The following is a 26240-nucleotide window of genomic DNA, read 5'->3' as shown; positions in this document are numbered from 1 at the left end:
GCCCTCTCCCAGGCAGTCTGTCCTCCTTAGGAAGCGGTGTCTCACCAAGGCTGGTGGCTGTGTAGGGTCAGGCAGCCGAGAAGGAGTGCGCATCCCGTGAGGGCTGGGGTGGCCATGGCGAGGAAGGGGAGGTCAGGGCAGCCTGCTGTCGAGAGGGAGGGTGGGGCAGAGAGCTTGGTGGCAAGTCCCCTGTTACCCATGGCCCTGGTGGGAGGTGGCTTCAGGAAGGGGCCTAGCTATAGGGGTGCCGGGGAGCAGTGACCCGGAGCAGAGATGCAGAGCCACGCTGAAGTCTGGGGCCTGGAGCTGCGAGCTAGGGTGGGGGCAGGAGTTCCAAAGCTGGAAAAAGCTGGTCTAGTCACGAAGCATTTTGAATTGTACACAACTGAATCAACAAGTTGGCTCAGGCCTGTGGGGCTCGGTTGGCCTCAGCTCCCTGCCCTGAACAGGCAGCCTGATGAGCAGTTCCTGTGGCCCAGCCTGCAAATGTCTTCAGGCCCCATGTCCAGGGGGACTTGAGGGAGCCGGTGGGCGCAGGGCTGGGTCACCCTCCTGACAGGCTCAGGGATCCCCAAGTGGTGGACTCTGTGCAGGCCTTTCTTTAAGCGAACACCTAAGAGGAATTGCAAATGCAGTAAACATACCTGACGAGGGCTGGGGCTTCACCTGGCCACCTCCCTCCAGCCCCCGATGGTGGCCCCCAGGGGATTCCAGAGTGAAGTCTTCCTCACAAATGAGTCGAGTCCTTTCTGGGGAGAAAAGGACCGCGAGGGTTCCTGCGCCCCCAGCGTGTCCTCAGGACGTTGCAGGACATCGTAATGATGCTGTTGGGAACGTGGACTCGCCCGCCTGTTGGTCTGGCTGGGAGAGGAGACCAGACTCCGCAGATGGCAGCGAATGTTCTGGACAGGCTGACAGCCCAGCGTGTGGCACAGACTGCAGGAGACAGAGGGCCAGAGCGCCTGGTTACCTGGGAGGGCAGTGGTCCCTCATCTTGTGGCCTCTGGAGACAGGGCCTCGATGGAGGCTGTTTGCGTGGTGAACAGTGGAGGCGGGGGGTGCTTGGGACCTCGTTGCCCGTGACCTTTCCTTGGCCTCCCCACTCCCGCCCCTGCCCTCCCGCAGAGCGCAGGCGTTAGTTACCTCCTCCTGACCTGGAACCTCGGCAGTTCTACTTTCCGTTAGATGCGATCTTGAATTATAGCGACATAGCCGGCCTTTTGATAGCAGTCAGGCGACTGTCCACCGAGAATAATTCCCAAACTGCCTTGGAAGGGCTTCCCTCCTCACCTGCCAAATTCCACTCAAAATGTAAGCACGCCCACGAAGGAGAGCGTGGTTTAGGTTGTCCCGACGTCTAGCCCTTTCTGAGGACGTGATGATGGGAGGCGAGAGAGAGGCAGTGAGAACAGGAAATAGGAGGGGGCGCTGCAGGAGCTGCTGCTGGACCCGAGGAGGGACAGCTGGGAACGGCAGAACAGAGGCAGTGCAGGGCGTGACACTCTGCCCCCAGGAGCCTTGGTGGATTTATGACATACCCCATGTGAGGGCGTCTGGATCACTTCCACTTCCACAAGCGTGGATCGGTGTGAACTTGCAACTGTGAAGTTGGATGTTAAAGATGTGATCACATTTCTTACTTTGGTGTAAACTAACTTAAATCTAACTCCACATCTCCCATCCCACCAGGTTGATGGGAAACGTTAATCTCCATCATTACTGAGACTTCCTTCCTAGACTTGTGTAAAGGTCCTGGGGTCTCATGCAGCACATACATTTATTTTTAAAATGAAGAAACTGGACTTCACAATGGTGAAAAGACTTTCCCGTGGTCACATCATGGCTTCATACTTGAGCCGGGTCCGAGTCCTGGTGGCTTGATGCTTAGCCCAGTATGTTGCCCTGCGTCTGGACACTTGGAACTGTGGCCAGTGGGACAGGCCATGCAGGGAAGCATCCTCAGCTGGACAGGTACCACATCAGTGTTTCCTGCCTGTCCTGGCGTGTCTCTGCATCTTTGCACCCTGTGACCAAGATCTCCGTCTCCTTAGGGAACTCTGTGTTCTTGGGTAGTGGTGACTGAAAATCTTGGCTGGCTGCCAAGCTAAGTATGAATTGGACACTTGGCATTCTAGGTGCCCACACAGCGTTAAGTGCATGGGCTACATCTGAACTTCCCATGATAGGTTTTCTTTACTTGAGGACACCAACCCAGCAGTCCCGAACATCATTTGATCCAGGGTTTCCCAGGTCTCCACCTCACCCCGCTGTCTGATGTCCCTCTCCCAGAGCTGGCAGCTCTTTGTCACGTAACACGTCTTCGTGCAGGAGCTTCTGGTCACTTTGACTGCACAGCTCTGGTGTGTGGCCCCCAGGCCAACATCTGGAGCAAGGTCAGTGCCAGTCAATATCTTCGGGATCGTTCAAAACCATTGCAATCCCCGGGTCAGCCAGCATGGCCTGGCAGCTGGGGCAGTCTACGGAGTGCCCGGGCACCCCACCCCCCATAAATGACCAGGGGTTTTCCTGTCTGCATCCCGTGATCCTGGGACTGGGAGCTCATCATCTCTGTTCGTCTTTCCCGATGATTTACCTTCCATGTAACCCGGAATAAGACATTCTCTCTGAACCCTCTCCCCACTGGCAAACCTGGGGTGAAGCCAGTGCTCACCTCTCCATAGAAGCATTCAGTGAGCTTGTTTCTGTGGCAGACATAGGATGGGGCCTGGCACAGGGCACGTGCTCAAGGGAGGTCTGGGAATGCAGGTGTGACCTCAGGACAGCACAGCCACTTTAGGGCACCGTGAAGAGGTGCACGTGCATCCATGTACCTGAACCCTGGGATGTTGCACTTGGCTGGGCTTTAGACATGACGTGGGCTTTTCTGTCCAGGCTGGCTCTGTAGAAGAACTCTGCTCTCCGTGTTCCTCCTGGCTCCTCTCCCGAGAATACCAGTCCTTTCTGTCTGGACCACACACGGCCTCAGGCTGGAGCTGCCCTGCCATCAGCTCACTGGGCCCCTGAATGAGACTCCCTCGGCTCCGCATCCCAGCGCTCCCCCCACCTCCCCAGCGGGGGTCGGGCTCCAAGGGAAGGGCTCCCTGACCCAACGACCCTCATCTCGAGATTTCTTCTTACTCGGGCTCCTCTTCCTGGTGCCCTTCATCTGTGACCTTCGTCCATGTCCACATCCCTCAAGCTCCGAGGAGAGGCCCAATGTCCAGTTCTGTCAGTCACTTCTGAAGCTGGCCCTACTGGACTCTTCACTCATTGTCACATACCTGCAACCTTCTTCTTCTCTTTTCTGCATCCTTAAGACACAGCTAAGATCCGAGCACCACCAGCCTGGCCCTCACCTGAGCTGTCCTCTAGCAGCAGCGTGACAAATGGCCCTGTCTGCGGAGCTCTGCTGGGAGCAGACAGCTGGAGTATCCGCTCCCCGTTAGCTCCCGCAGAGCCGGGCACATGCTTGGGGGCCTCCGGACCCCTTTTGTTCATCCAAACCCAGGGAATCATCCAATTACATTGATCAAAGTATTGTGTTATTGCGGCTTGCTAAAAGGCATTAAGGCATGAGTGAGGCCCTGTCCCTGGCAGCTCTGATTGGTGCCCGTCATCTGTGTCACCCACCCGCCCAGACTGGGGGAGGGAGAGGGCGTCCTCCACCCGCCGGCTCATTTTCTCATTGTCTGGGAGCAAGATTAGCTGGCGCGGTTCCCCGTGGCGAAGGCTGAGCCAGCCACAGCCACCGTTGTTGGGCCATTTTCGGGGAAGTTCTGCTTTCTGGGGCTCCCTCCTCAGGCTTGACGGCTGAGTGCCTGACTCGGTTGGCCTGTGATTCTGAGTACAGAAAGGAATCCCAGTCAGGAGACTCTTAGGGCTCCCCCCTTGCCCATCAAATAAGGTTCCAACTGGCCCCAAGGCCCTTTCTGGTGGCATTTGGCTCAGCGTTCCCTGTGACCTGAGTGATGGGCTCTCTGTTTGGGCTTCCCTGCTCCATTGCCTCTTTCCCGGCTCTGGGCCGCCTCTGCCAACCGGCCTGTCCACAGGCCATCAGCTTTCAGGGGCGTCTTTGATTCAGCTTCACCCCCTGGAAACTTTCTCCATCTGCTTCATTCTCAAGGCAGCTGTCTTGCCTGCCATTCTCCCTGACCTCGTGGGGACCCTAACCTTCCCTCCGTCCTCGTTCCCGCCACAGAACCGAACGTCAGCATTTGCTCAGCTCTCTTCCCTCCTCCCCCAGCACAGCTCAAGTGCAGCACGACGAGCAAGTAAGCAAGGAGGCCGTCTGTAGGTTAGCCTCTCAAGCGGTTCCCAGCTTGACTCTCTGCCTCTGCCCTCGAACCTGACCCTGCCTCCTCTTCCATTTCACGTCTTCCAGGCTGCCTCCCCTCCCAGCTGTTTCTGCTGCTCTCAGGAGGGATGTGGTGTGAGGGTTGAGGCCATGGGCCCTGAGGTCCCACTCCATCACTTACCAGCTTTGTGACCTTCACTCTGCCGGCAGCCAGCACCTTCTCGCTTTGGGCTCAGTGGCCCTCAGTGAGTGACGGTGAGAGGCTACCAGAATGGTCTACCCCAAATAGATCTGACAGTGCCATTCCCTTGTTGAAGAGCCTTCGTGCTTTCCCCTGAAAGAAGGATGAGGTTGTTGCACCACACGTGGCATCTGTATTCAGCCCTGCCTCTCTGATGTTCCATAAATACCAAGGATCTATCTATTCGTACCAAGTTCATGATGAGAGCTGACTAAATATGTGTGAGGTACTTATCGTGTGCCAGGAACTGTGCCAGGTGCTTCACTGTGGTTTCTCCTGTCACCTTCACAATGCTGTGAATCGGCCTGGTATCCCCACTGGATAGATGAGGACACTGAAGCTTAAGTCACTCGTCCACACTGCTGGAAACTGAGCCAGGATTCAAACTCTGGTCTCTGTGTCCAGAATCCCTGATTGTGCCAGCCCGCTGTAGGTCATCTCTATTGCTTGTATGTGTTGTTCCTGCCACCTCCCACCCTGTGTGCACAGGCACACGTAGCCCACCACTTGAAGAGCTTCTCCGTGTTAATTAGCTCAGGATTCGGAAAAGCTTCGGAAAGCTCAAGTCCCACAGGTTGGTGGGATGGTGATAAAACTGAATAGTCTAGAGACAGACAGGCTAAATGCTTTCCTATTAAATTGTTAGAAAAAGAAAACCTTGAACTTCTCTTTAAGGAGGTGAGCTGGAGTCATATGGCTGTTGTAGTGCACGCCCCCCCAGTGCAGAGGCCCACTCAGAGAAGGGCTGTGCACCTCCCTACAGCCCCACTGGCCCGTCAGCATCCTGGGGAGAGTCTCAGGGAGAAGTGGACTTGTGGTTGAGGGCACTGAAGGTGGCACCCGGAGAGAGCATCGCGTCCTTTAAGGAATTGCAAGCCCGGTTTGGGGGCGCCCCCTGGTGGTGGAAGAACTCACAGGGGTCCTGGGTCCTGCAGGCACCCCAAGCGGACAGAGGCCACTGTGGACCCAGGCGCCGACTCTGAGGGGGTGCTCTCGCCCATGTTCTCAGCACGCCTGTGGTTACCAGCCCTGCGGCATCCTAGAGTCTCAGTGTGCTGGACGATTCCCCAGGCCTCATCCTTGCCCCAGAGCCCTGTGGACAAGTCGCTTGTTTCCTGCTGCAGAACTGGGTCAGCCCTGAGGTCCTTCCAGCTCCTAGGTTGCAGGTTAACCAGTTAGACGGCAGCAGTGTAAAGTACAGAGGAAAATTTCTACCCATCGGGTTCTGTGCTCATGTCCTTTCAGATGGCCCTGAGTGGCCGGCTGACTCCTCATTTTACTCAAGAGGAGACCGAGGCTTAGCAAGACTGAGTAACACCTGGGATGGCCCAGGGAAGGGTGAGCTGGGGTCACACCCAGGCCCTCAGGCTCCTACACCACCAAGGTACGTTCAATATTCCTCGAAGTCTATGAGTTGGGGCCTTGGCTTAAAGTTACCAAGTCCAATCACTTTTCAAACCGTAACTACAATTTCAAGTCGTCAATAAATAAGCCTCAGAGGTTTTCAGCTTGTTAACTTTCTTCCAGACCTCTGTCAGCAGCCCTGGTCATTCCAGTGCCCAAGCAGCTTGGAGGTGAAAAATTCATCACCTCCTAGCACCAGGGTCCCCTCAGGATGGAGCCCCAGGCCCACCGTGTTTCAGATCCTGGTGATTTGTGTTTCTTCCTCCAAAGAAGGGCAAGAGAACATTATTCTAGCATAGTCAGACCTTAAGAAGGACAAATGTGAGGTCTCAAGACGTGAGGGCCTGGAGACAGACTCACAGACGTGATAAAGGGGAAGGTGTGTCGTTTGGAACCATCGCCACTGCCTTTCCTGTCCTCCTCCCCACCTCCAGGAGGCCCCTTCCAGAGAGCTGGACGGGGGTCCATGGGCCTCTGGGCGGTGCTGACCAGCCTGCGGACTGTGGATGGCCATCCTTGGGTCAGGTGCTTCCCCCAGACCACTGGTGGCCACCTCTGTTTGTAGAAGAGCTTAGGACTGTTTCTCAGACAGGGTGCCGTGGAGGAGCAGCTCGGTGACAGAGAACAGGTAGGATAGTGACAGGTCTGAGGTCTGAGTGCCTGGACTCAGAGTGACCTCATCATTTATCTGTCTCTCTGCAGGCGGACAGCCCCTTCAGCTCGGGCAGCCCCTCCAAAGGGTTCTTCTCCAGGGGCCCCCAGCACCGGCCCTCCAGCCCTGTGTCTGCTCCCGTGAGGCCCAAGACCAGCCCCGGCTCTCCCAAAACTGTGTTCCCGTTCTCCTACCAGGAGTCCCCGCCGCGCTCCCCTCGCCGCATGAGCTTCAGCGGGATCTTTCGCTCCTCGTCCAAAGAGTCTTCCCCCAACTCCAACCCGTCTACCTCGCCCGGGGGCATCAGGTTCTTCTCCCGCTCCAGAAAAAGTAAGACATTGATGCTATTGTTTCAGGTGGGTGCCGGCCTGCTGGGGACCTTCCTACGGCCACTTGGCCGCACTGCCACCTGCAGGGCACTGGAGCAGGCCGGGGGGCTGTTAGGGACTTGATGCTGAGTCCACATATCTGTGTCTATCCTCCGAGAACAAATCTCCGTCCAGAACAGCGTCGGTTTCCACCTGTCACTTTTTCCTACACTAATGCGTCTGGTATGGCATGGCCTGGGGGTTACCTGTAAACGTCTGGATGCTCACAGTATGACTTGTAAGGACAGCCACATGAAACATTGGCCTCCAGCCCTCTCTAAAAAACAGTAGCAGCGTGAAGCTAAGGCCCAGACCTCACTCTAGTCCAACCAACATGGCCCCAGGGCCCGTGGCTTGAGATTTGGGGAATTTGAGGGCACCTGTTTCTGGCAAATCCTGACTTTCTGTTTTGGGCCCTGGGAAACTGGGGGTGATTTGCTAGAGAAACAGGGGAAGGAAATGTGTGTTCGTAAGGCTCATGAGTATTTGCGGCCTAAGGATAAAATATTCTCCACTCAGCGCCATTGATCATAGCTGGAAATATACAAGGTAAACCCAAACCGTAAAGTTTATTTTCTCCTTTCCTATGTCTTTTTTTGTTTTTTTAAGCTTCAGTGCACGGTTGTGTATCCTAGTTGTTAGTTTAATTCTCTGTGTGAGCTGCCACCACAGGCCAACAACCGACAGATGGGTGGTGTGGTTCCTCAACTGGGAAATGAACCCAGGCCATGGTGGTAAAAGCCCTGATTCTTAACCACTAAACCACCAGGGCTGGCTCGGCCTTTCCTGTGTCTTAGTGCATCTCTCTACTCTTTCCACTTCTTGCTGATGACCTGCAGAGTTCCCATTCGGGAAGACTATGGTTTGGAAAACAGACTTGCCTGGGTAACAGAGGTTGGGGTTGTCTCCCTGTCTTTCTAGGCTGTGTTTGCACTCAACACCTGTGGGTTAGAGCTATACGTGATCTGTAAGGCTAGGCCCCAGGGTGCAATTTCAGTCTCTAGGACTTAAAATGAAAGGGGCGGCTCTCTTCTTCCTTTAAATTTTTTTGGTGGTATGGGCCACTGTTTATAATACTCCTAAAGCCATCCGCTACGATGAGCGAACCTAAATGCACAAATGTCATATGACAAAGTGGTCCTCACACAGACATTGGGTGACATACAGTTGGGAACTATATATGAAGCCCGATACGGAGTATGTCCTGGCACTGACTTCCTAATGCCCTCGAGAGCTTCTCCAGTTTCTCTGACAGAAATCCTGAAATTCTCCAATACTCCATCATGCACTGGCTCTAAGAGGAGGAACATGGGACCAGACCTGCATCAGGGTGTCCTGTTTCTACAAAGGTGGTGTCATGCTTGTGCTGGAGACAACAGAACCAAGTTGTTGTATCAGTCTCCTGGGGCCGCCGTAACAAAGTACCCCACACTGCATGGCTTAAACAGCAGAAATTTATCCTCTCACAGTTTGGGAGGCCAGAAACCCAAAATCAAGATGTCAGTAGGGCCGTGCTCCCCATGAAGAGTCTAGAGCAGAGTGTGTTCCAGGCCTTTCTCTCAGCTTCTGGTGTTGCTGGCAGTCCTTGGTGTCCCTTGGCTTGTAAAAGCGTCACTCCAATCTCTGCCTCCACCTCCATCGTCACGTGGTGTTCACCCTTCTGTGTCTGTGTCTGTGTGTTTCTCTCCTCTTCTTATAAGGACAACTGTCGTATTGGATTAAGGGCCCACCCTACTCCAGGATGACCTCATCTTAACTCAGTTAATTACATCTGCAATGACCCTCTTTCCAAATAAGGTCACATCCTGAGGTTCTTGGAAAGGCATGAATTTTGGGGGGGCTCTCTCCAACCCAGTACACAGGTTATACAGGCAAAGCCAAGATCTGCAGTTCACAATACTGGCGGGGATGTCGAGGACTTGCGGGCAAAGGGTGGTCAGCCTGTTAAGACCAGGGTGGTTTCTGAAGGCAGGAAGGAGCAGCCAAGATACGGGGGCTGCGAGGTCTGGGAGAGCCTGCAGGTGGGATGTTGGGTAGTGAACTTGGGCCACACTTTCAGCTCTCTGGGCGGCAGGAGTCCCTGTTGCTTTTTTTCCGTTCAGTATTTTAAAAGGGCTTTCAATATCCTTGGCCAGAAAATACCCAGTTTGAAAGGTCTGTCTTGGAAGATGCTGGAGTAGGCAGAGCTTGTTAAGGCCCTTCTCCACCATCTGGCTAGGCAGATGCAGACTGGGCTCAGGAAGGCTGTGGAATGGCTGTGGCAGCTCATAAAGACAAGGATTGATTAGGTTGAGGGGGCAGCTTGGCTTCTTCAGAGAAGCTCTCTGGGAGGGGCTGCTCAGACCAGGGTAGGCCTGGTCCCAGGACAACTGCCCGTGCTCCTGCCCTTGAACCACCAAGCCCAGGTCCTTGGCTTTCTCCAAATGGGAGCCAGCCCTGCGGTTGACGAGGGGGGAAGGTCCAGGTCTGCATCCAGTTGTTGCATGCACTGCTGCGCTGGGAGGGTCGTCCAGGCTCCTCACCGCTGGAATTCTCACCTGTGCTTGGCATGAGGCTTGTTTGGAGGGTATACAACCTATCTGCTTTTCCTCATACTTGACTCTATTCCTGGATCAAGGTGCCCAGACTGTATATTGCTCCCTGCCACCCCAGAACTGATTTCACAAAATTGAGCTTGAGAGTAATGCCATGAGCCTATGTGGAGGGGTTTATAAGACTCAGCCCGTGAAACTCGCTGTGTCCATTGGAAGGATGGTCATGAAGACATTGTTTGTTACACAAGGCCCCTGAGAGAATTTCCTGTCCGCTCTTGGTACCCAGAATAGCTGTAGTTCTGAGCAACTGGATCGTTTTTCTCTGCAATGGACACTAATCATGTAATGGGCCACTTTTCCCTGCCCGCACTGCCTGCTAGAAATCTTAGAACCAAATTCTTATGAGGGGCATTGAGGGCTGCATTTTGAGCCTTATTTCTGAATCCATTTTTGGTCCCCATCCTTTTACTGTCATACCACTTTGTTTAAAACAAGGAAGACAGTTTATTGGAAGGATTTGGGGGTGTTTATGGAATTCAGAGAAGAGCTCAGGACCCAGAAAGGGAAGGATCCAGGCTGGCTCTGGGGGCCTTGGCAGCAAGAATTCGCAGATCTTTCCGAGAGACCCAGAGAATTCCTAGTCTTTGTGTCTCTCCACTTACCATTTTAAATTCCTCATTATAGGATATCTGATTAGCCCAGTTATTGGGCTAATCGAACCATCAGTTATTGGGGGGTGGGGTGCAGGGCCATGCAGCCAAAGCAGAATAACTGAGAACTCACCCAGGATGTGGGCAGGAAGTTCCCAGAGAAGAGGCCCAGTTGGCAACCAACAGACACCTATAACACTCTCCTCCCCCGCCCCCCACTGCCCAGCGTGCATGCACACACACAACATCCCATTTTTACAAAGATGCCCTCATCAAGCTGAGTCCCTACATACAGTTGTAAGTGTACTCGCTGCTTCCCCAGTGGGAGGCCACCCAGCATCGTGTCCAACCATCACAACTAAAGATGTCGCTGCAATGGACTGTTTTCCGAGTCCTCAGTCTCAAGACAATGCCCATTTCTCCTCCAGTTCTGTCTGCATCCTGTCTTTCTATCCATGACTTATGGCCTACATGATGGCTGTGGAATCTAAAGGTGCAACAAGCTCCCCAGGTGACATGGATCTATACCAAGCTTGACCAACACACTGTCGTGTGTTATTAGAGGGAAAGAAAGAGGAAAGATAGAAATTGTCATCACGATCTTTTTCAAAGGGGAAATAAAAAAGAAAAAGGAGATAGTTTGACCTTCAGATGCTCTAAGATTGAGAAAGAGATACAGATGGAGCCCGCAGTTCCAGATGCTACATCTGGTCTTGGGACCAGCAAGCACCTAGTCTGGCTGGTGCTCTTTGCCCAGGGAAGTGAACCAGACCCTTGTTCTGGAAGGATCTTATCTCTTGGAGGGCCTGCCTGTATGGAGGGTACCAGTCTTTCACTAATATTTACCTCTGGTCAACTGGTCCAGTGGCACGTTGATTCAATGTCTTAGGGACTCTGGGGTTTTCATCAGCCTCCTTCCAGCCTCTCTGTGTGGTAGCAAACCTACTTCCCTTTGATGATCAGGGTCAATCACCCCAACCAAAACACAAACCCTCTTTTCTGCCTCTTCCTTTCGTATGGTGGTTGGCAAACTATAGCCCAGGGGAAAAAATCCAGTCTACCACCCATTTTTGTAAATTAAGCTGTATCAGAATTTAGTCCGGCCCATTTGTTTCTCTCATCTACAGCTGTTTTCACACTGCAGCAGCAGGATCAAGCACTTGCATCAGAGACCATATGGCCCACAGAGACTAAAATGTTTAGACCTTGTCTAGTATCTCAAGAAGTCATAAGTGGCCATGTGGCATAGAAGCTTCCAGAAAATGGTTCATCTTTATCTCCAAAAGATTTTTTACAACTTGATAGGGGATGATCTTGCCTTTGGAGGTGAGGAAAGGAAAGTGCATGGCAGGATGTGCGTGAACTGCAAATAATCAGATTGAAATCTTTTAAAAAGCAAAATCAATCTTGCATAGTCAACAAGGCAGGACCTCAAGAAGGATTTAATTTCACGTTACTAAACTTTGCTCCCTAATCATTGATCATAATTATAAATGCCTACTATGTACATTCTAAATGCATTGTATGTGGTCATTGTTCTAATCTTCATAAAAACTCCATGAAGTAGTATTTTTACCGTTTTCATCAAAGCAAAAACTGAGGCACAGAGTGGGTACGTCATTGTGCAAAGCCCACACAGCTGGTAAGTGGTAGAACCAAGACTTGAACTCAGGTGGTCTAACTCCTGAATCCACTTTTAACCCAGATGCTAAGACTTTGCTTTAAAGGAGTGGAGTTTAGCAACATATAAGCTAGTGATAGGACAACTAGCTAGCCGTTTAGGAAAAAGAAACATAGAGGTGGTTCCTTGCTCATTCCTTACACCAAAATAATTTCCACATGGAACAAGGCTTTCAATGTTTTTAAAAATGTCCCCCAAAATGGGTGAATATCTTAAACTCGGGGTGTCAGGCCTTTGTAAAGAGTGCAGAAACTATGTTTATAAATGTGATGCCGATCTTCATGGCCCTTCCCGCCGGCCCTGGAAGTTTGCAGGCGTGGTCCTCACAGCTTCTGTGCGTTGAGCTGGGTGGAGAAGAGCTGGATGGGTTTCTGTGCGACAGGCAGAGGACTGTGTAGGGAGAGGCGCACAGAGGCATGATGGGATCAGGGTCAGCTGAGCGAAGGTCCAGAAAGAGGATTTGGGAGAGTTTTGGAGCGTGAAACCAAAGCCTGAAGCCCCATGACTGTGCTGAGTAGGACAGTGGGAAAGGGATAGAGGACACATTTAAAGGAGCATCACTGTGTTTGGGGGCTACAACCCCACCCCCAGCTCCCACCCTCCCCTCTCAACCTCAGGACCTCCTGAGAGGACCCCCCTCGTTCAAGGGGTCCTTCAGCGCCTGTGTGAAGGAGAAGCAATCTCCCGCATTACCTTGCGTTTTCTCCACAGGAAATATTATCTGTTTACTCGTCCGTCTTTCCCACCAGAATGTCAGCTCTCTGCGAGGGGACTTTTGTTCCGGGCTCTTTTCTCTGTGTCTAGAACGGTGCCTGTCACCTCGAAGGCATCCCACACGTCTTTTACATTCATCAGTGACTTCCAGGCTTTCTCAAACTCAGGCCACTGCTGCTTCTGAGTACAAGGCATCACCTGTGCTCACCAGGAAGTGTCAATGGGTCGGATAAGCATGACAAAAATCAGAGAAAGTAAAGGAAGGACGAACCAAAGTGGACCCCATACAGATCATCACTTCCAAAACGTGAGCGTGAAGACAGATGCTCCCTCTCCAGCCACAGGCAGGGAGTTCTGCCAGCGGAGAGCTTTCCCCTGGCCTCCACACGAAAGAGAGCCTGCCACCAAAACCAGATCCTTGGCTGCTCGCAGCCTCCAGCTGCTCCCGGTGTTGGCGGATGTCCGTCCATCATCAGGGCCCGCCCTCCACCTCCTGGGGAGCTTGATATCGCATCCACCCTGCCTGGGTGAGGGAAGAGCCTACCAACCCTCCAGACCGCGGTTGCTCTCTGGGCTGCCAGCCCCGCCTGTGGTTTCTTAGTTGCCTTCTGACAAGCCCTTTTCATTCTTCATCTCAGGCTCCTACAGGACCCATACCTGCGCGGACCAGCGCAGATCCTACTCCGTCCCATCCGCATAGCTCATTCTTTCCCACCACCTTCTGGCAGCTGTGGCCACAGGTGGGAGGGTTTCTCTGGAGCGCGGGGTCTCCGTGATCTTTCTCCAGGATTCCTGTCTTCTGCTGGCAAAGGGGCACGCTTTCTCCTGGAAGTAAATTCAGCATAGGAATCGCTGGGGAGGCCTTAGATCCAGTCTCTCTGCCGCAGCCAGAGCGAGGCACTCAACTGGCCCCAGGGGCATGGACTCTGCCGTTAGCTCCCAGCCTCCAGCCCAGGTAGATGGTTTCCACCATCTGCAGACAGGAGAGCATCCTGGTCCGGGTCACATGCCCCACGGTGGGGGCGGGGCGGGGGGGTCTCACCACTTCGGCCGGCCTGCTTTTATGGTATCCAGGTGTATTCTCTATCTCCTGGTAAAGTGCCTTAAATCCTTTGTGGAACAAGGCAGACTCTGAATTATGAGGACATAAACTTTAACTCTCTCAAATATGCTTTTGAACCCGGGTGAGATTCGTTTATGCAGGGTCTATAAACCGCTTCCCTTGACAGGGAATTGTAGCATTAGGTCGATTCTCTCACCCGGTGAGAACTTTGATGTTAGTCATTTTAACTTAGAAAGCCCAGATCTCACCTCCCTGACATTTCTAGAAGAATTCCTCTTTCTTCTTTGGATTCAAGATTTTATCTCCCAGGCTCCTATCCAAACCTTCTGGGAGGAAAAAAAAGAAAAAAAAAAAGTGTGCGTTTTGTTCCTGAGATGTTTCTCTCAGGATTATTTACATTTCCATCGGAAACAAAGACCTTACTTTGGCTTGATCCCAAGAATGATTTTTGGATTATGAAATTGGATATCTGAAGCCCTAGCCACTGAGCCTCAAATAAACACCAGCCTCCAGGTAAATCGGGTCCTGGTCACTTCCTTGTGGAGTTGTCCCGGGAAGTTGACAAGGTGGTCAGGCAGTTCACGTTCGCACTGTGTTGGCACGATTTGTACCTGGTGGTGATGGGAGATTCGAAAGAGAGTGAGGCCTGCTTCCCCTCCGCCTGGACTCCTCGGGCCTGGCAGGACCTAGGAAAGCTGGTCGTCTTGACACAAGGAAGTCTGAATGCCAACTCTGGACACTTTGTTCTTCCTTCAACAATAAGGAACAGGAATTCTTCACATTTTTGTTCGTCTTTGAGAACTGCCTCCAGAGCCATCATCCAGTCTTTAGACTATTCTTGGTGATTTGTCTTTTGAGGATGGTTTTCTTTCTGTAAAGAGATCTCTTTGGGTCAATAATGTTTTGGGTTAAAAGCCAAGATGTAATAGTAGAAATGCTAAATCACCGTAAAGAAGCTGCTTTTCTCATTAATTGTAAATCAGCTTTGGAAGTTTGGGGCAGGCTCTGAGCGCAGACCCACCTCTGCACGGGACGCCCCTGGCTTCTCCAGGGTGCAGGGCGCGTCGGCGTCTGGGTGCTCAGCACCTGGTTTCGGCTCCTCCCGCTTCCCTCTGCCGTGTGCTGTTTCAGGAGGGTCCTGATGCGATCTCGCCATCACATGGTGAGGGTTGTGGGGAGTTGGTGCTTCTCCTGCTTCAACTCCTAATGTAGAGCGAAGCATTAAAAACTTAACAGAATACTTTTTCAACCTGGATCTTCTTTTCCTTTCTCTTTGCGTCCCAGTGAGCAAAGTGGGGCCAGCGAGGAGCTGGAGCACACGCTGCTTGTCCTGAAGCAGCTCTGAGGTGTTGACACGGAGAAGTCGCAAACCAGCACCCAGGCGTTGGCACTAATGTCGCTTCTGTCCCTTTTCCTCACACCCCTCAATGGCTATCTAACTTGGGATGATATTCAAAAGACTTACCAGCCAGTAAGGCCCAGCAGCTGACCTCTGGGGACAGATGGGGTTCTGGCCTTAGTACCAGAGGCACCCTTGTCCCAGGGGTTCCCTTCTGGGGTAACCTTTTTTGCTGTAAGGTGGGGTTGGTGGACATCCCAGGAGGGGCAGGGTGGTCTCTGGGCTGTGGCTGTTCACTGACTGATGCAAAAGTATCGCGACCTTGTTAACTGGCCCGGCCACCCTGGCGCACTGCCCGCTGAACACCGGCTTCTCCAACACCTTTCACAAACGGTAGTGGAAGGTTCTTAGGGGATCGTGGGCCCTTTCTCTCCCCTCTGAACGGTTTAAGCTCAGAGGCTTAGTCTGAGGCCGGCAGAGTCCCAGTGCAGACACGGAAGGGACCTGGCTCTGCTCCCTCCTCTGGGACGCCTGCAGACAGGCCTTCACGGGCTGCCGCCCTGACTCAGTGGATCGGCAGAGGCCTGGTTTGGAAGAGAATCAAATGCAGACACCTGAGGGGGAGCAGTCCTGCGACTGGGAGGAGGAGGAGGCAGGCGTCTGGGAACTGAATATCCTGTGGCCTCCCCTGCCACCCGACACCGCCCCCCAGCTTCCCACTCACCATCGTTTGCTCCAGGATTTCTCCTTTTGACAAGTCTTGCAAGCCCCCGGCAACCCCCTTCCCCCCCATTAAAAGGAGACGAAGTTTGCCAGAAGCGATGCTGGAGGAACAAAGACTCTGCCCCACCGAGCGGCTTCCCCACCTTCACCCTGAGGCTCCCTGGGTTCTTTCTGGAGACTGGTGTGGGCCGACTATTCTGTTTGGTGCTCCCGTGTCCTGCTCTTCACATGCTGTCGCAGGAAAGGAGGTGAAGTTGAGCCTGAAACTGCTGTTCATTCCAGCTCCTGGAGGCGCGTTGATACCCTGTAACTCTGCACACACACACACGTTCAAAAGAACCAGCGGCTGGACCGGCCGGCCTGGTTAGGAAGGCACTTGTGGGGTCGCGCTGCACTGCAGTCAGCGTCAGGGCCGGGTCAGGAATGCAGGGGGCCCAGAGCAAGGAGTTACACTCAAGTTATCAGGCCAGGGCTAGTTGGGGAATTAGGCGAGATAGGTAATTCATTTCAGGCACTGTTAGGTAGGTTATAAAAATATACAGTTTTATTTAATCCTTATAACTGTTATGGGTTTAAATGTGTTGCCTCAAAAAAAGATATGTTGAAGTCCTACCCTTTAGTATTTCTGAATATGACCGTATTTGGAAATAAAGCCATTGCAGATGTGTTTAGTTAAGATAAAGTCATGCTAGAATAGGGTGGACCCTAATCCAGTATGGCTGGTTGATAAGAAGGTGCGGTGTGAAGACAGACACACACAGGGAGAAGGCCATGTGACAACAAAGGCAGAGACCAGAGTGATGCGTCCACCAGCTGAGGAGCGCCGACGGTTGCCAGCAACCATCAGAAGCCGGAAGAGCAAGGAAGGATTCAGAGGGAGCGCAGCCCTGCTGGCCCCTCGGTTTCAGACTTCTGGCCTCCAGACTGAGAAGGAGTACGTTTCTGATGTACCCAGTTTGTGGTACTTTCTCACGAGTAGCTGCAGAAAACCGATATAGTGACCTTGCACAGGAAAGTGACACCAATTAATAGATAGGAAACCGAGATTCATAAGCCAGTTTGGCCCATGATCTTTGCATCCCAAGAGTACTTCCAGCGAGGGAAGCTTCCACATGACTCAGATGCCCCCGGCTCTTTCCAGTCGGGAAGGAAAACGTGAAGCCATCTTGGCTGCTTCCAGTTCCTCGTGGCCCCACCGTGGAAGCATTGGTAATTTTCGAGAAAGCAGTTTCAGGAGCTGGGAAGGCAAAGAAAGTGCATTAGTGGCCTGAGGATTGGGTGGGAGCAAGGAACTGGGGACACCGGCCTTCTTTCAGGTGTTTGGGTCAGAAGGGAAGGTGAAGGAGGGTATGGTGGAATCCTGGTGCTCATCAATAGCCACCTGCTCCTCTGCCCCTCCCAGCCCTTCCCTGCAGCTGGGTTGGGACCAGGTGATGAGGCTTCAACCAAAGTGGTGGTGGGGGTGGGGGGCGCCGCAGGGCGCAGAGCACAGGACGTCACTTCCTGCCCGAGATAGTTAAGAGCTGATGTGAGTTCTTTACTCTGCATCTACCTGGCTGGAGGGAAGAGAGCCGAGGTGATGAGGATGCAGGATGCAAGCAGCCCAGGTCTGTCGCCCTGGTGGGGAGCAGCCAGGGCCGGGTGCCTTCCTTGTGCGGGACTGTGAGTTGAGCAAGAGAAAAACCCTTTTTCAGTCAAACTATTGAGAATTGGGGGCTCATTTCTTACTGTGGCATAACTGAGTCTATCCTGACAAAGGAAAGGAAAGTGGGAGCGAGTGGATGGGTTGAAGTTAATGGGAGTTTTGGACTGGCTTGTTTGCTTCAAGATAGGGGAGACCTGAGTGCATTTGTAGGCTGAGAGGCAAGGAGCCGGTGAGGGGACTGACAGGTGCACGGGCGGGTCGTGATGGGCCAGGGGCACACGCTGGAGTCCGGCTCTGGCTCTTGTTCTCCATTGGACTGCTGGGTTTTTGCTTTGAGAGACACCTTCCATTTGTCCTCATGACCCTGATGAGGCTGTCTGTCCTCCCAGAACTGCCATCACCCCGAGTCAGCCATCTGGCCCCCTCTGGATTATTCGGTGAGTTGTACTGCTCAGTATGTACGTGACCATCCTGTTTGTGCCATAAAGCAAATCTCTTAAGGTAGCACGAGGGTCCTGCCTTCCTGCAGCCCCTCAGCGTTTAGCTCTTTGTGGGAGCTCAAGTTCAACTTTGCAAGCTCAGAGCATGCATTCGCCTCACGGCAACCCTGCAAGGCAGCTGTTTATCCCTGACACGAGGCAGGTGACTTGTTCCAGGTCACATTGCTTGAGAGTGACAGTCAGTGTGCATGAGCTAGTCTGCTTTGAATGCAGTGGGTGCTAAGCAAAGTTTGTCATTGTTCCTTTCCCAAGGAAGTGGCACCCTGGATTTTGCTCCTGAGCAGACTCGATCTGCCCCTCTGACCTCACTGAATTAGCACTCCTGTCTCACAGCGGTGGCTCCTCTGGGGCCCTGAAGAGCTACCTGCACCATCTTTCCAGTGCCTGCCTGTTTGCTCCTTACACATCCATACATATCTTACAGTGTGGGTCTTCCTCTGTGTAAATACCGTCCGATAGCTACGCCTTCTTCATCCGCTAGGCACAGTCTTAGAAATGCCTCCTGCCTGTTGCAGAGGCATCTCCAGCTCAGGAGACACGGGCAGGGCCCACCGCCCTCGCCACCGTGCACAGCACCTTCCTCTTTCTCTCTGCCACCCCTGCCCCTTGGCCCTTCCTCCCCCAGGTCAGTTACGTTTATTCGGGCTCACAGTTTGCTCCTTACTGAGTGCATGGCGGACTCTGATAACCCATCCGAGAGCCGCTCCCCCTCTTTCTTCCTAAGAGAACCCGGTTTTACCCAGGGCCAGCTCCAGGGCCCGTGCTGTAGTTGGTCTGATTCAGCTGGAATTACCCTGTCGCATGTGGACAAGTGCTGGCTTCAGGGCCGCTGGCCTCAGGGTGAACCAGGCACCTGTACCTCACCAAGAAAATGCAAGGAGTCCGCCAGGTGCAGACTAAAAAGAAAAAATTTTAAAGACCGCCCCCACCGACCCCCCATCGTGCTATGAAGGGAATACAAGGTGGGTCAAAGCCCAGACAGGGCAGGCACTGCTTCGTGTAGGACTAGGACGGTGAGGGACGTCTCCTCTGATGAGGTGACCGTGACTGAGCCAGCGAAGGAGCCGTCGGAGGCCTCCAGGCAGATTAGCAGAGGCCGCCTCATGGGGGTCAGCCCAGCTTTTCTCTGTGCAGCAAAGAGGCGAGCTTCTTGGGCCGGCTTTCCGTGGGGTCTGAGTGGGGTCTGAGTGGGGTCTGAGCGGGGTCTGAGCTCTGCCTTCGGTAAACTCACTTTTTCTGTGTTCTCTCTGTGCCACTGCTTCCGCTTAGCTTCCTTTTTTCAAAAATGTTATTTTGAGACATTCCCCCTAGTCCTTGACTCCAGAGTCTCTGAAGGGGTGGCTGGGGGTCCCCACTAGAGCCCAAGGCCTGGGGCAGTTGTGGACCTGGAACCCCAGAGCAGGAGGAAGGATCCGTGTTAACGTTCTCAGGCAAGACAAGATGGGCTTAGTGTGTATCCACTTTTCACCTCCTATGCTGAACGTTCGTTTGAATCTGATTCTCACAGAAAGATGGGGGATGGAGAGTAGCCCTGGGGCCCCTGAACAGGGCTGCCAGACTCCCCAAACTCCTGGGGCTTCTCTGGCTTTGTGGCCGAGTGGCCACTAGGGGGCGATACAGCCTCACGTGCTGAGCCTCATGCCAGCGGCAGGCTGGCCCTGCCCAGGGGAAGGATGCAGGACCCTGTCCATGCTTGGTTTCTCCAGCCTGGGATGTCACCTTCAAATGCACCTCCCAAAGAGAAGAGCTGCTGTTGCAAAGTAGACGGGTCCATCTCCCGCCTGACCAGCCCCACCAGGCCTCTTAGAGACTCTCTCGCACATCGTATACGTTTGTTCCGTCAGTATTTAAGGAGACCCTGCTGTGTGCCAGGCGCTGGGGTACAGCCGTGGACAAGTGAGGCCCGGCCCTCGTGGGGATCGCGTTCTAGGGAGGGGAGAAGAGAAGACAAATGTATCACGTGCACAAAAATGTTGCATGGTACAAATAAAAATGAGAGATAAGGGTCTGGTGCTGCTTTATGTGGGACCATCAGGAAAGCTGATGAGGAGGCATGGAGCAGGGATAGGATGGAGCCAGGAAGCTGCCAGGTGGATGTGTGGGGCAGCGCATGCCTGGCAGAGGGAAGAGCAGTGCCAATGTCCTGAGGCAGGGGCAGGCTCTGAGGCTTCAGGGAGCAGGTCAGTGTGGCTAGAACTGAGGGGGAGGGGAAGGGTGGTGACATCAGAGAGGTGGAGTAGGGCCGTGCAGGCCAGGATTCCAGGTTTTCATGGAGTGATCCAGAAGCCATTGGAAGGTGTTGCTGAGGGAATGGCTTACACTCTGGAGGGATCAGCCTGGCTACTGTGCAGAGAGAGATGGTAAACATGGAAGTGGTGGGACCAGCTGGGGCCACTGGAAGGGACCTGGAGTTCAATTCTGATGGTCTCCCGCCTCCTTTGAGACCTCCTCAAGCCCTGCCTTCTCCAGAAAGCTTACCTGCCTGGGGCAGCCTGCCAGAGCCCTGACACAGGACTGTCACTTTGAGCACCTGCACAGCCTGTGTTCGCTGGTGAGACACGTCTCTTCCCTTCTGTCCTGGGGAAATCGAGTGTTCAGTGTTTCATGTGCTTGCGTGTTACATCCCCACACTCTCCCAGGGTCCCCCAGAGCCAGTCAGAGCCTTGAGCAACACAAGCCCCCAGGCCTCTGACGGTGCCCACCTGGGAAGGGCAGCCAGTCCGGAAGCCCTCCCTGGGCTCTGGGCTGAGAATGCACCTGGACATGCACGTGTGTTTGGATGGAGGATGGGAGGCTCTTGTCACCTGCAAGCAAAGGGCTGGCCCTTGTCGCACTGTGAAGGGGCTCCTTCTGTCGTCTTCCTCTCGTTGGCTCCTGGCCCTGAGAGCTGGCGGGCTCTTATGCTTTTCCTGCCACCCTCAGACCAAAACCACCTTTCAGGGAAGGTTCTGGCAAAGGTTCAGGGGTAGTTGACACATTCGGTGTACAACTGAGAAGGGGTTTCTAGCATCAAAACCAGGTGCGACAGATACTTTTTGGAAGCGGTTGTCTTCCCAGAAGCCCGCGACCACGTGGTGATGGCTCTCAGCGGTGAGAGAGGGTGGCGTTTCCAGCTGGCCTCCCTGAGCAAGAAATGGCATCTTGTCCTACTTGGGCAGCTGTCCACACCGAGTGACCGCTGCTGATAGAGGTCAGCCCCGCTGGGCACTGGGACATTATCTTTGTCCTGCTAGAAAACAGGTGTTGAAAATCGCTGACCTGGCCAGCCACCGACCCTGATTCCACTAAGGGCTGCCCTAGGTGGTGACCTGGTGTCTGAAGGACAAGCAGGAAGAAAAAGGTGGAGGCATACCCTGGGGCCCAGGGAGTTTGTATCAGCCCTGGGGCAGTAAGATGAGGCCTCATCAAGTGTAGCTTCATCTCAGCAGGGGTTTAAAACTTTTTTGACTGCAGCCTGTGGTAAGAAATACATTTTGTGTCGTGATCCAGCACATACACACATACCCATTTCTCGTGAAACATTATGTACTCTGGCGTATATATTCTGTTTCTATTCGGCTCTCGTTTGTTTTGAAAGCACGTTGTATCTGACCCACACCATTGGTTTGGTGGTGGGGCAGGGGTAGGGGGCGTGACTGCACTGGGAAAAACACCGCCCTAGATGGTCACAAACAGCAGGATGGGTTTGGAACGCCTGCGAAGCGCGTCTGGCTGGGAACTTTTAGGGCACAGAGAATCAGTGGGGTGGAAGGAAGATCTGGGTCTTTGCCAGAGATGTGGAATGGTTGATGTTGGAACTGTTTCTAAGACCGGCTCACAACTGTGGCCGAGGTCATGGGTTCTCTGAACACCCAGTTACATTTAACTTTCTGTTTGTAGTTAAATACTAAGATTCCACCACGGATGACTGTGAGCCGAGAGTAGGTTAGTTTTGTAAACATCTCAGTTCTGTAAACCCAGCTCCTTCGTCTGTGGCTCTGGATCAGAGGATGTTCTGAGAGCCATTTGAAATTCAAATGAGCTTTCCAGAGAAGTTTATTTAACTTGTAAAACTCCTGGTCCTTTCACACCATCTCTGTATTGGGTCATAGACAGCTCTTCTTTTCTCTCCTGGCAACTTGAGTTTATTTTTCAAATAAAAGTCTGTTTTCTCATAAAATGCCAAAGGTTTTGTACTGTGCGTGGAGGAATGAACTCAGGCTTCTAAAGACTTTAATTCAGCGCCTCCAAGTCTTCCATTCATAGGCCAACGGCTTGCCTGCCTCGGCTGGCCTGCAGACCACCCCATGCCAGGAGCCCACCAGCCTGAGAGTGTCTACAGGGCTGACTGCACCTAAAGAAAGATGCAGTGGGGTCAGACTCAGGGATTTGCGTCCCCAGCATTCGAGGCCGGTTACTCTGCAGCCCCTCTGTGCTGACACCGCCCCAGTCTTTTCTTAAAGAGGTACTCACGTCACCTGTCAGTCAGGATCCTACCAGCGGGACGGAACCACTCTAAGAATTTAAAACAGATGGAACGTAATGACTATATGGTTATAAAGGTGAGAGAGGGGCTGAAAAGACAAGTAAGAGTCAGGGAGGTCAACCAGAGACTGGTGGCAAGCCCTCTCCCTCCCTGGGTGGGAGGGGCAAAGGGAGGAGGGCAGCACAGAGGATGGGGGCACCCAGGGGTGACTGTGGAAGCTGGAACCAGGAGCCATGGTTGGTCTGTCTGGCAGGATCAGGAGCCAGAGGGGCTGCAGCCACAGCCAAAGATGCTGCCCGTGGCCTCTCCCTCCCCCCCAGCCAGAAGCCAGCTGAGAAGAGAGCCTGGGATTCACAGCTGCAGGCTCAGCCCCCTGTGTGCCCAGCAGAGCAGGAGACCCATGAGGAGTGGGAGTGAGAACCAACAGCAGGGTACCAGCCCCCTGGTGAACACTGCTGAGTGATGCATGCACCGGGGGCCGTGCTTGGTACCTGGGATGCGGTGACAGGTCCATCCAGGTGCACCCCCAGCACTGGTGACAGGATGCAGAGAGGTTCCTAGTGAAACTTTGGTGGCGCTTCCATTGGAAGGAACTGGCTCTAGGACATCCCTGACATCTGGTCCAGCCTTCTGCTTCCTCATTTGTGGATTCCTGTGTTTAATGAATGCTTGTTGAGCATCATTTGCATGCCCTGCACATGGGTGGGTTTGGTCTTCCCTCTCAGAGGAGGCCCGGGGCCCTGCGTAGCTGGTGCTGATGAACGAGAGGCAGAGAGGGCGGTGGGGGTGTGGGGATCACGAGCCTTCCTGGGGCGTGATGGGAGGAAGAGATCGTGAGAGGAGGAGAGCAGACGGGTGATGGGAGACAGGCAGGGGGAGGACAAGGACACAGCCGGAATAGAGTGGAGCCTGTTTCCTCTCCTAGAAGCTTCCCCTCAAAGAAACTCCTGAAGCCTTTCCAAGAAGCTGAGGGTCAGTGGCCAGCAGGGGAATTTCATCCTACAAAACACCTCAAAACCTTCCCTTCCCAGCCCCTCTGCAGGACAGACAGCCGCTTGCTTCTCCCGTCCAGACATCACACTTTTCACTCTCTCCAAAACTCCAGCCTGCCCCTCTCACCCCTCCCTCTGGCCTCCTGTTCCTGATTTTCTTTTCTCTCACACGTTTTCTTCTCGTATACATCCACTCGTCTTCTGGACTCATCTGTGTGGCTCTCCTCCCCTGATGAACACAGTGAAGTGCTGAGATGCTGAGCAGCAGACGCAGGATCCTCATCACGAGGTTAGGCAGGGCCAACCTTAGGATGGGGGCTGGCCATGCTGTTCCGACACTGGCAGAGATACCGAGCACTATCAGTCCAGTCCTCGAGGTAGCCCACTCCTGCCCGGGAGGCCCCGACAGCCACCTGGAGTGGCCACTTGGCATAGACAGATTAAATATTTACATATATTACTAATGCAAAAGAATGTATACACAACCATTAAACTGAATGGTGTGAACATGGGGGTGAGAACTGTCGGGGGAGGGGTGTCTCGAGGGGCCTCAGACCCCGTGGGAACCATCTGACTGTCTGGGAGACAATGCAAGGAGAGAGCCTTTTAAAATAAGGGTCTGTAAGTTTTTTCTGTAAAAGGCCGGATGGTAAATATTTTAGGCTTTGTGGGCCACCTGGTCTCTGTTGCAACTACTCAGCCACAGACAAAATGTAAACTGTGTTCCAATAAATCTTTATTTATAAAAGCAGGTGGCTGACAAGATCAAGCGCCCCAGATTTAAAACATAAATCCAATCATCTCATCCCGTTTTCAACCCTCATTGCCTCCCCAATACGCTTAAGTTAAACTCTGAAGTCTTGCCACTTCTTCCACGGTCTGGCCCTTGGCTGTCCCTGACCTCATCTCATCACGTCCCAGCCTGGCTTCCTCCACTCCTGGTCCTTGAAGATGCCAAACTTGTCCCATCGCTAGGCGCTCTGTTTGAAACACCCTAGTGATGGACACTGTGCTGTGCCTCCTGAATTCTCCTTCAGGGATGAGGGACTCGGTCCCTGGGCCTCTGGCTATGCCACCGACAGAGCCACCTGGCACAGGCTCATGCCCCTTCCTGAGCCGGCCTGTACCCGGCAACCAGTCAGTGCATGATACAAAGGATCGGCCCCCTCACCCCACTCAGGACAGCTCTGAGGGGTCATCCCAGCTCGGGAAGTCTCTATGGCGGCCTCACCGGGTCTGCATTGCCCCTCAGCTTCGTTCGTGTGGGGCCCTGTCCTGTCTCCTTCCTTTCCTCGCCTCTGATGTAGACCCCACGAGCGTTCCCTAGGAGGCGTCCTGCACCCACTTTCCATCTTAACTCTGCCTCTGGGGGCACCTGCAAGAGCTCCCCTCCCAGAGAGCCGCAGGTGTCGCCCCTCACTTCCGGCCTGTGCTCCCCTCTCCTATATGGGAGGGGCCGTTGGAAGGAAGGAAGAAACGAAGGAGACAGGCTTGGGTGGGCCCGGGGGACAGGTGGGCACTAGGTAGTGCTGGGGAGGGACACTGAGGGGGAGGGGAGGCGGCGTGGAGACGGGAACGTAGGGGACGAGAGCAGGTGCCCCGCCCTCCCTAGGCTGCTCACCGCAAGTTACCCTAACGGCCCTGGGTCTGTCCCCAGATGCTGCCAGAACCCAGAGTTCCGTGAATTTTACCCTGTGCCGGGCTAAATAGGATTCCGCCTGGCCTGCGGGTGCTCCAGGGCGGGGCTCCGGGGCTGAGAGCGCTGCGCCCTCCCGGGACCTCCCCTGTGCCGCCTGGCTCGGCACTTGCCCGCCGCCATTGGAGCCTTCTGGATCGGGGCAGCTGGTGAGGTCTGAATCTCGGGGCTGAGCAGACTTCAGAAAAACGTGAGTCATCTTGTCTGCCCACAAAGAAAGGAAAAGTATGTGTGGCATCCAAGTTTCCTGAAAAGTTCAGCCAACGCTTTGCAGAGTTATGTGGCCTGGCACCCCGTGTGGTCCCCTGGGAGAGCGCCCTCTGGTGGCTGTCACGCAGATGTCCCTACAGGGAGCCCGCGTGGGCGCCAGCCTGGGCTGGGCTGCAGGCTGAGGCAGTTATCCTTCGGGAGAAGCCGAGGACACATCTCCAGAAGAATCCCCTTCCCTGCGGATCGTAGAGCTCTCCAGCCCTCTAAGGGCCTGCTGGGGTGGTGAGTCTAGCACGGGACACAGTAAAAGGAGATTCTAATAAGTGCTGCATTCTTGCCCTGACCGCTTTATTTCTTAATTCCTTTTTAAAAATAACATTTTATTTTGACAAGTTCAAACTCACGGAAAAGAATTCTCATAAACCTGCCATCCAGATTCCCCAGTGTTAACATTTTGCCACATTTGTTTATACCCTCTCTCTCTCAATACGTATTTGTGTGTGTTTATATGAAATCTGAACCATCAAGAATAAGTTGCAGACGTAATGTCCCTTTACCCCTAAATACTTCAGTGTGTATTCCATAAAAACAAGGACGTTCTCCTAACAGTTTAATTTTAAGAATCAGGAAATGAACATTCATACAATAGTATCAGCTGAGCTTCAGACTTCATTCACGTCTCACCGATGATCTCAGTAAGATCATTTTTTGGAAGAGGAAATCCCTGATCACACATTTATATGTTGCGTTTGGCTGTCCTTTCTCCTCGGTCTCCATCTGCAGTAGCCCTCAGTCTTGTCTTCGTGACCTCGTTGTTTTTCAAGACTACACAGGCCACTTATTGTGTAGACTGCCTCCACTGTGGGGCTGCCTGACGTTTCCTCTTGATTGGATTCAGGTTTGCCCCACTGGCAGGAGTCCCACACAGTCTGACAGCCTGTCTTGGCGTCACAGCAGGAGGACAGGATGTCACTCTGACCCATTCCAGGAAATACTGACCGAAGCCTGGTTAAGGGAGGTGTCAGCCACGGTGAAGTTCTCCACTCTAATCAAGTTACTACTTCCCGTT

General features: G+C 53.4%; 1 protein-coding gene across 23 annotated transcripts in view; it reads left to right on the top strand.

Moving 5' to 3' along the window:
- The window catches only part of PRKAG2 (protein kinase AMP-activated non-catalytic subunit gamma 2), a 280128-nt gene that overhangs the window by 74413 nt on the left and 179475 nt on the right, over window positions 1–26240 (top strand). For 18 of the 23 annotated variants that reach the window (XM_070264151.1, XM_023638732.2, XM_023638733.2 and 15 more), the window contains one exon: window positions 6642–6921. The exons of 4 other annotated variants lie outside the window; for them this stretch is intronic. In XM_070264151.1, the coding sequence (XP_070120252.1) occupies window positions 6642–6921 (280 nt within the window). Of the gene's footprint in view, window positions 1–6641; window positions 6948–26240 lie in introns of all 23 variants that reach the window. One more of the 23 variants, XM_070264164.1, reaches the window with a different exon arrangement.

The sequence above is a fragment of the Equus caballus genome, chromosome 4 (genome assembly GCF_041296265.1).
Source record: "Equus caballus isolate H_3958 breed thoroughbred chromosome 4, TB-T2T, whole genome shotgun sequence".
Lineage (NCBI taxonomy): Eukaryota > Metazoa > Chordata > Mammalia > Perissodactyla > Equidae > Equus > Equus caballus.
This window is presented reverse-complemented; position numbering and strand designations above follow the sequence as displayed.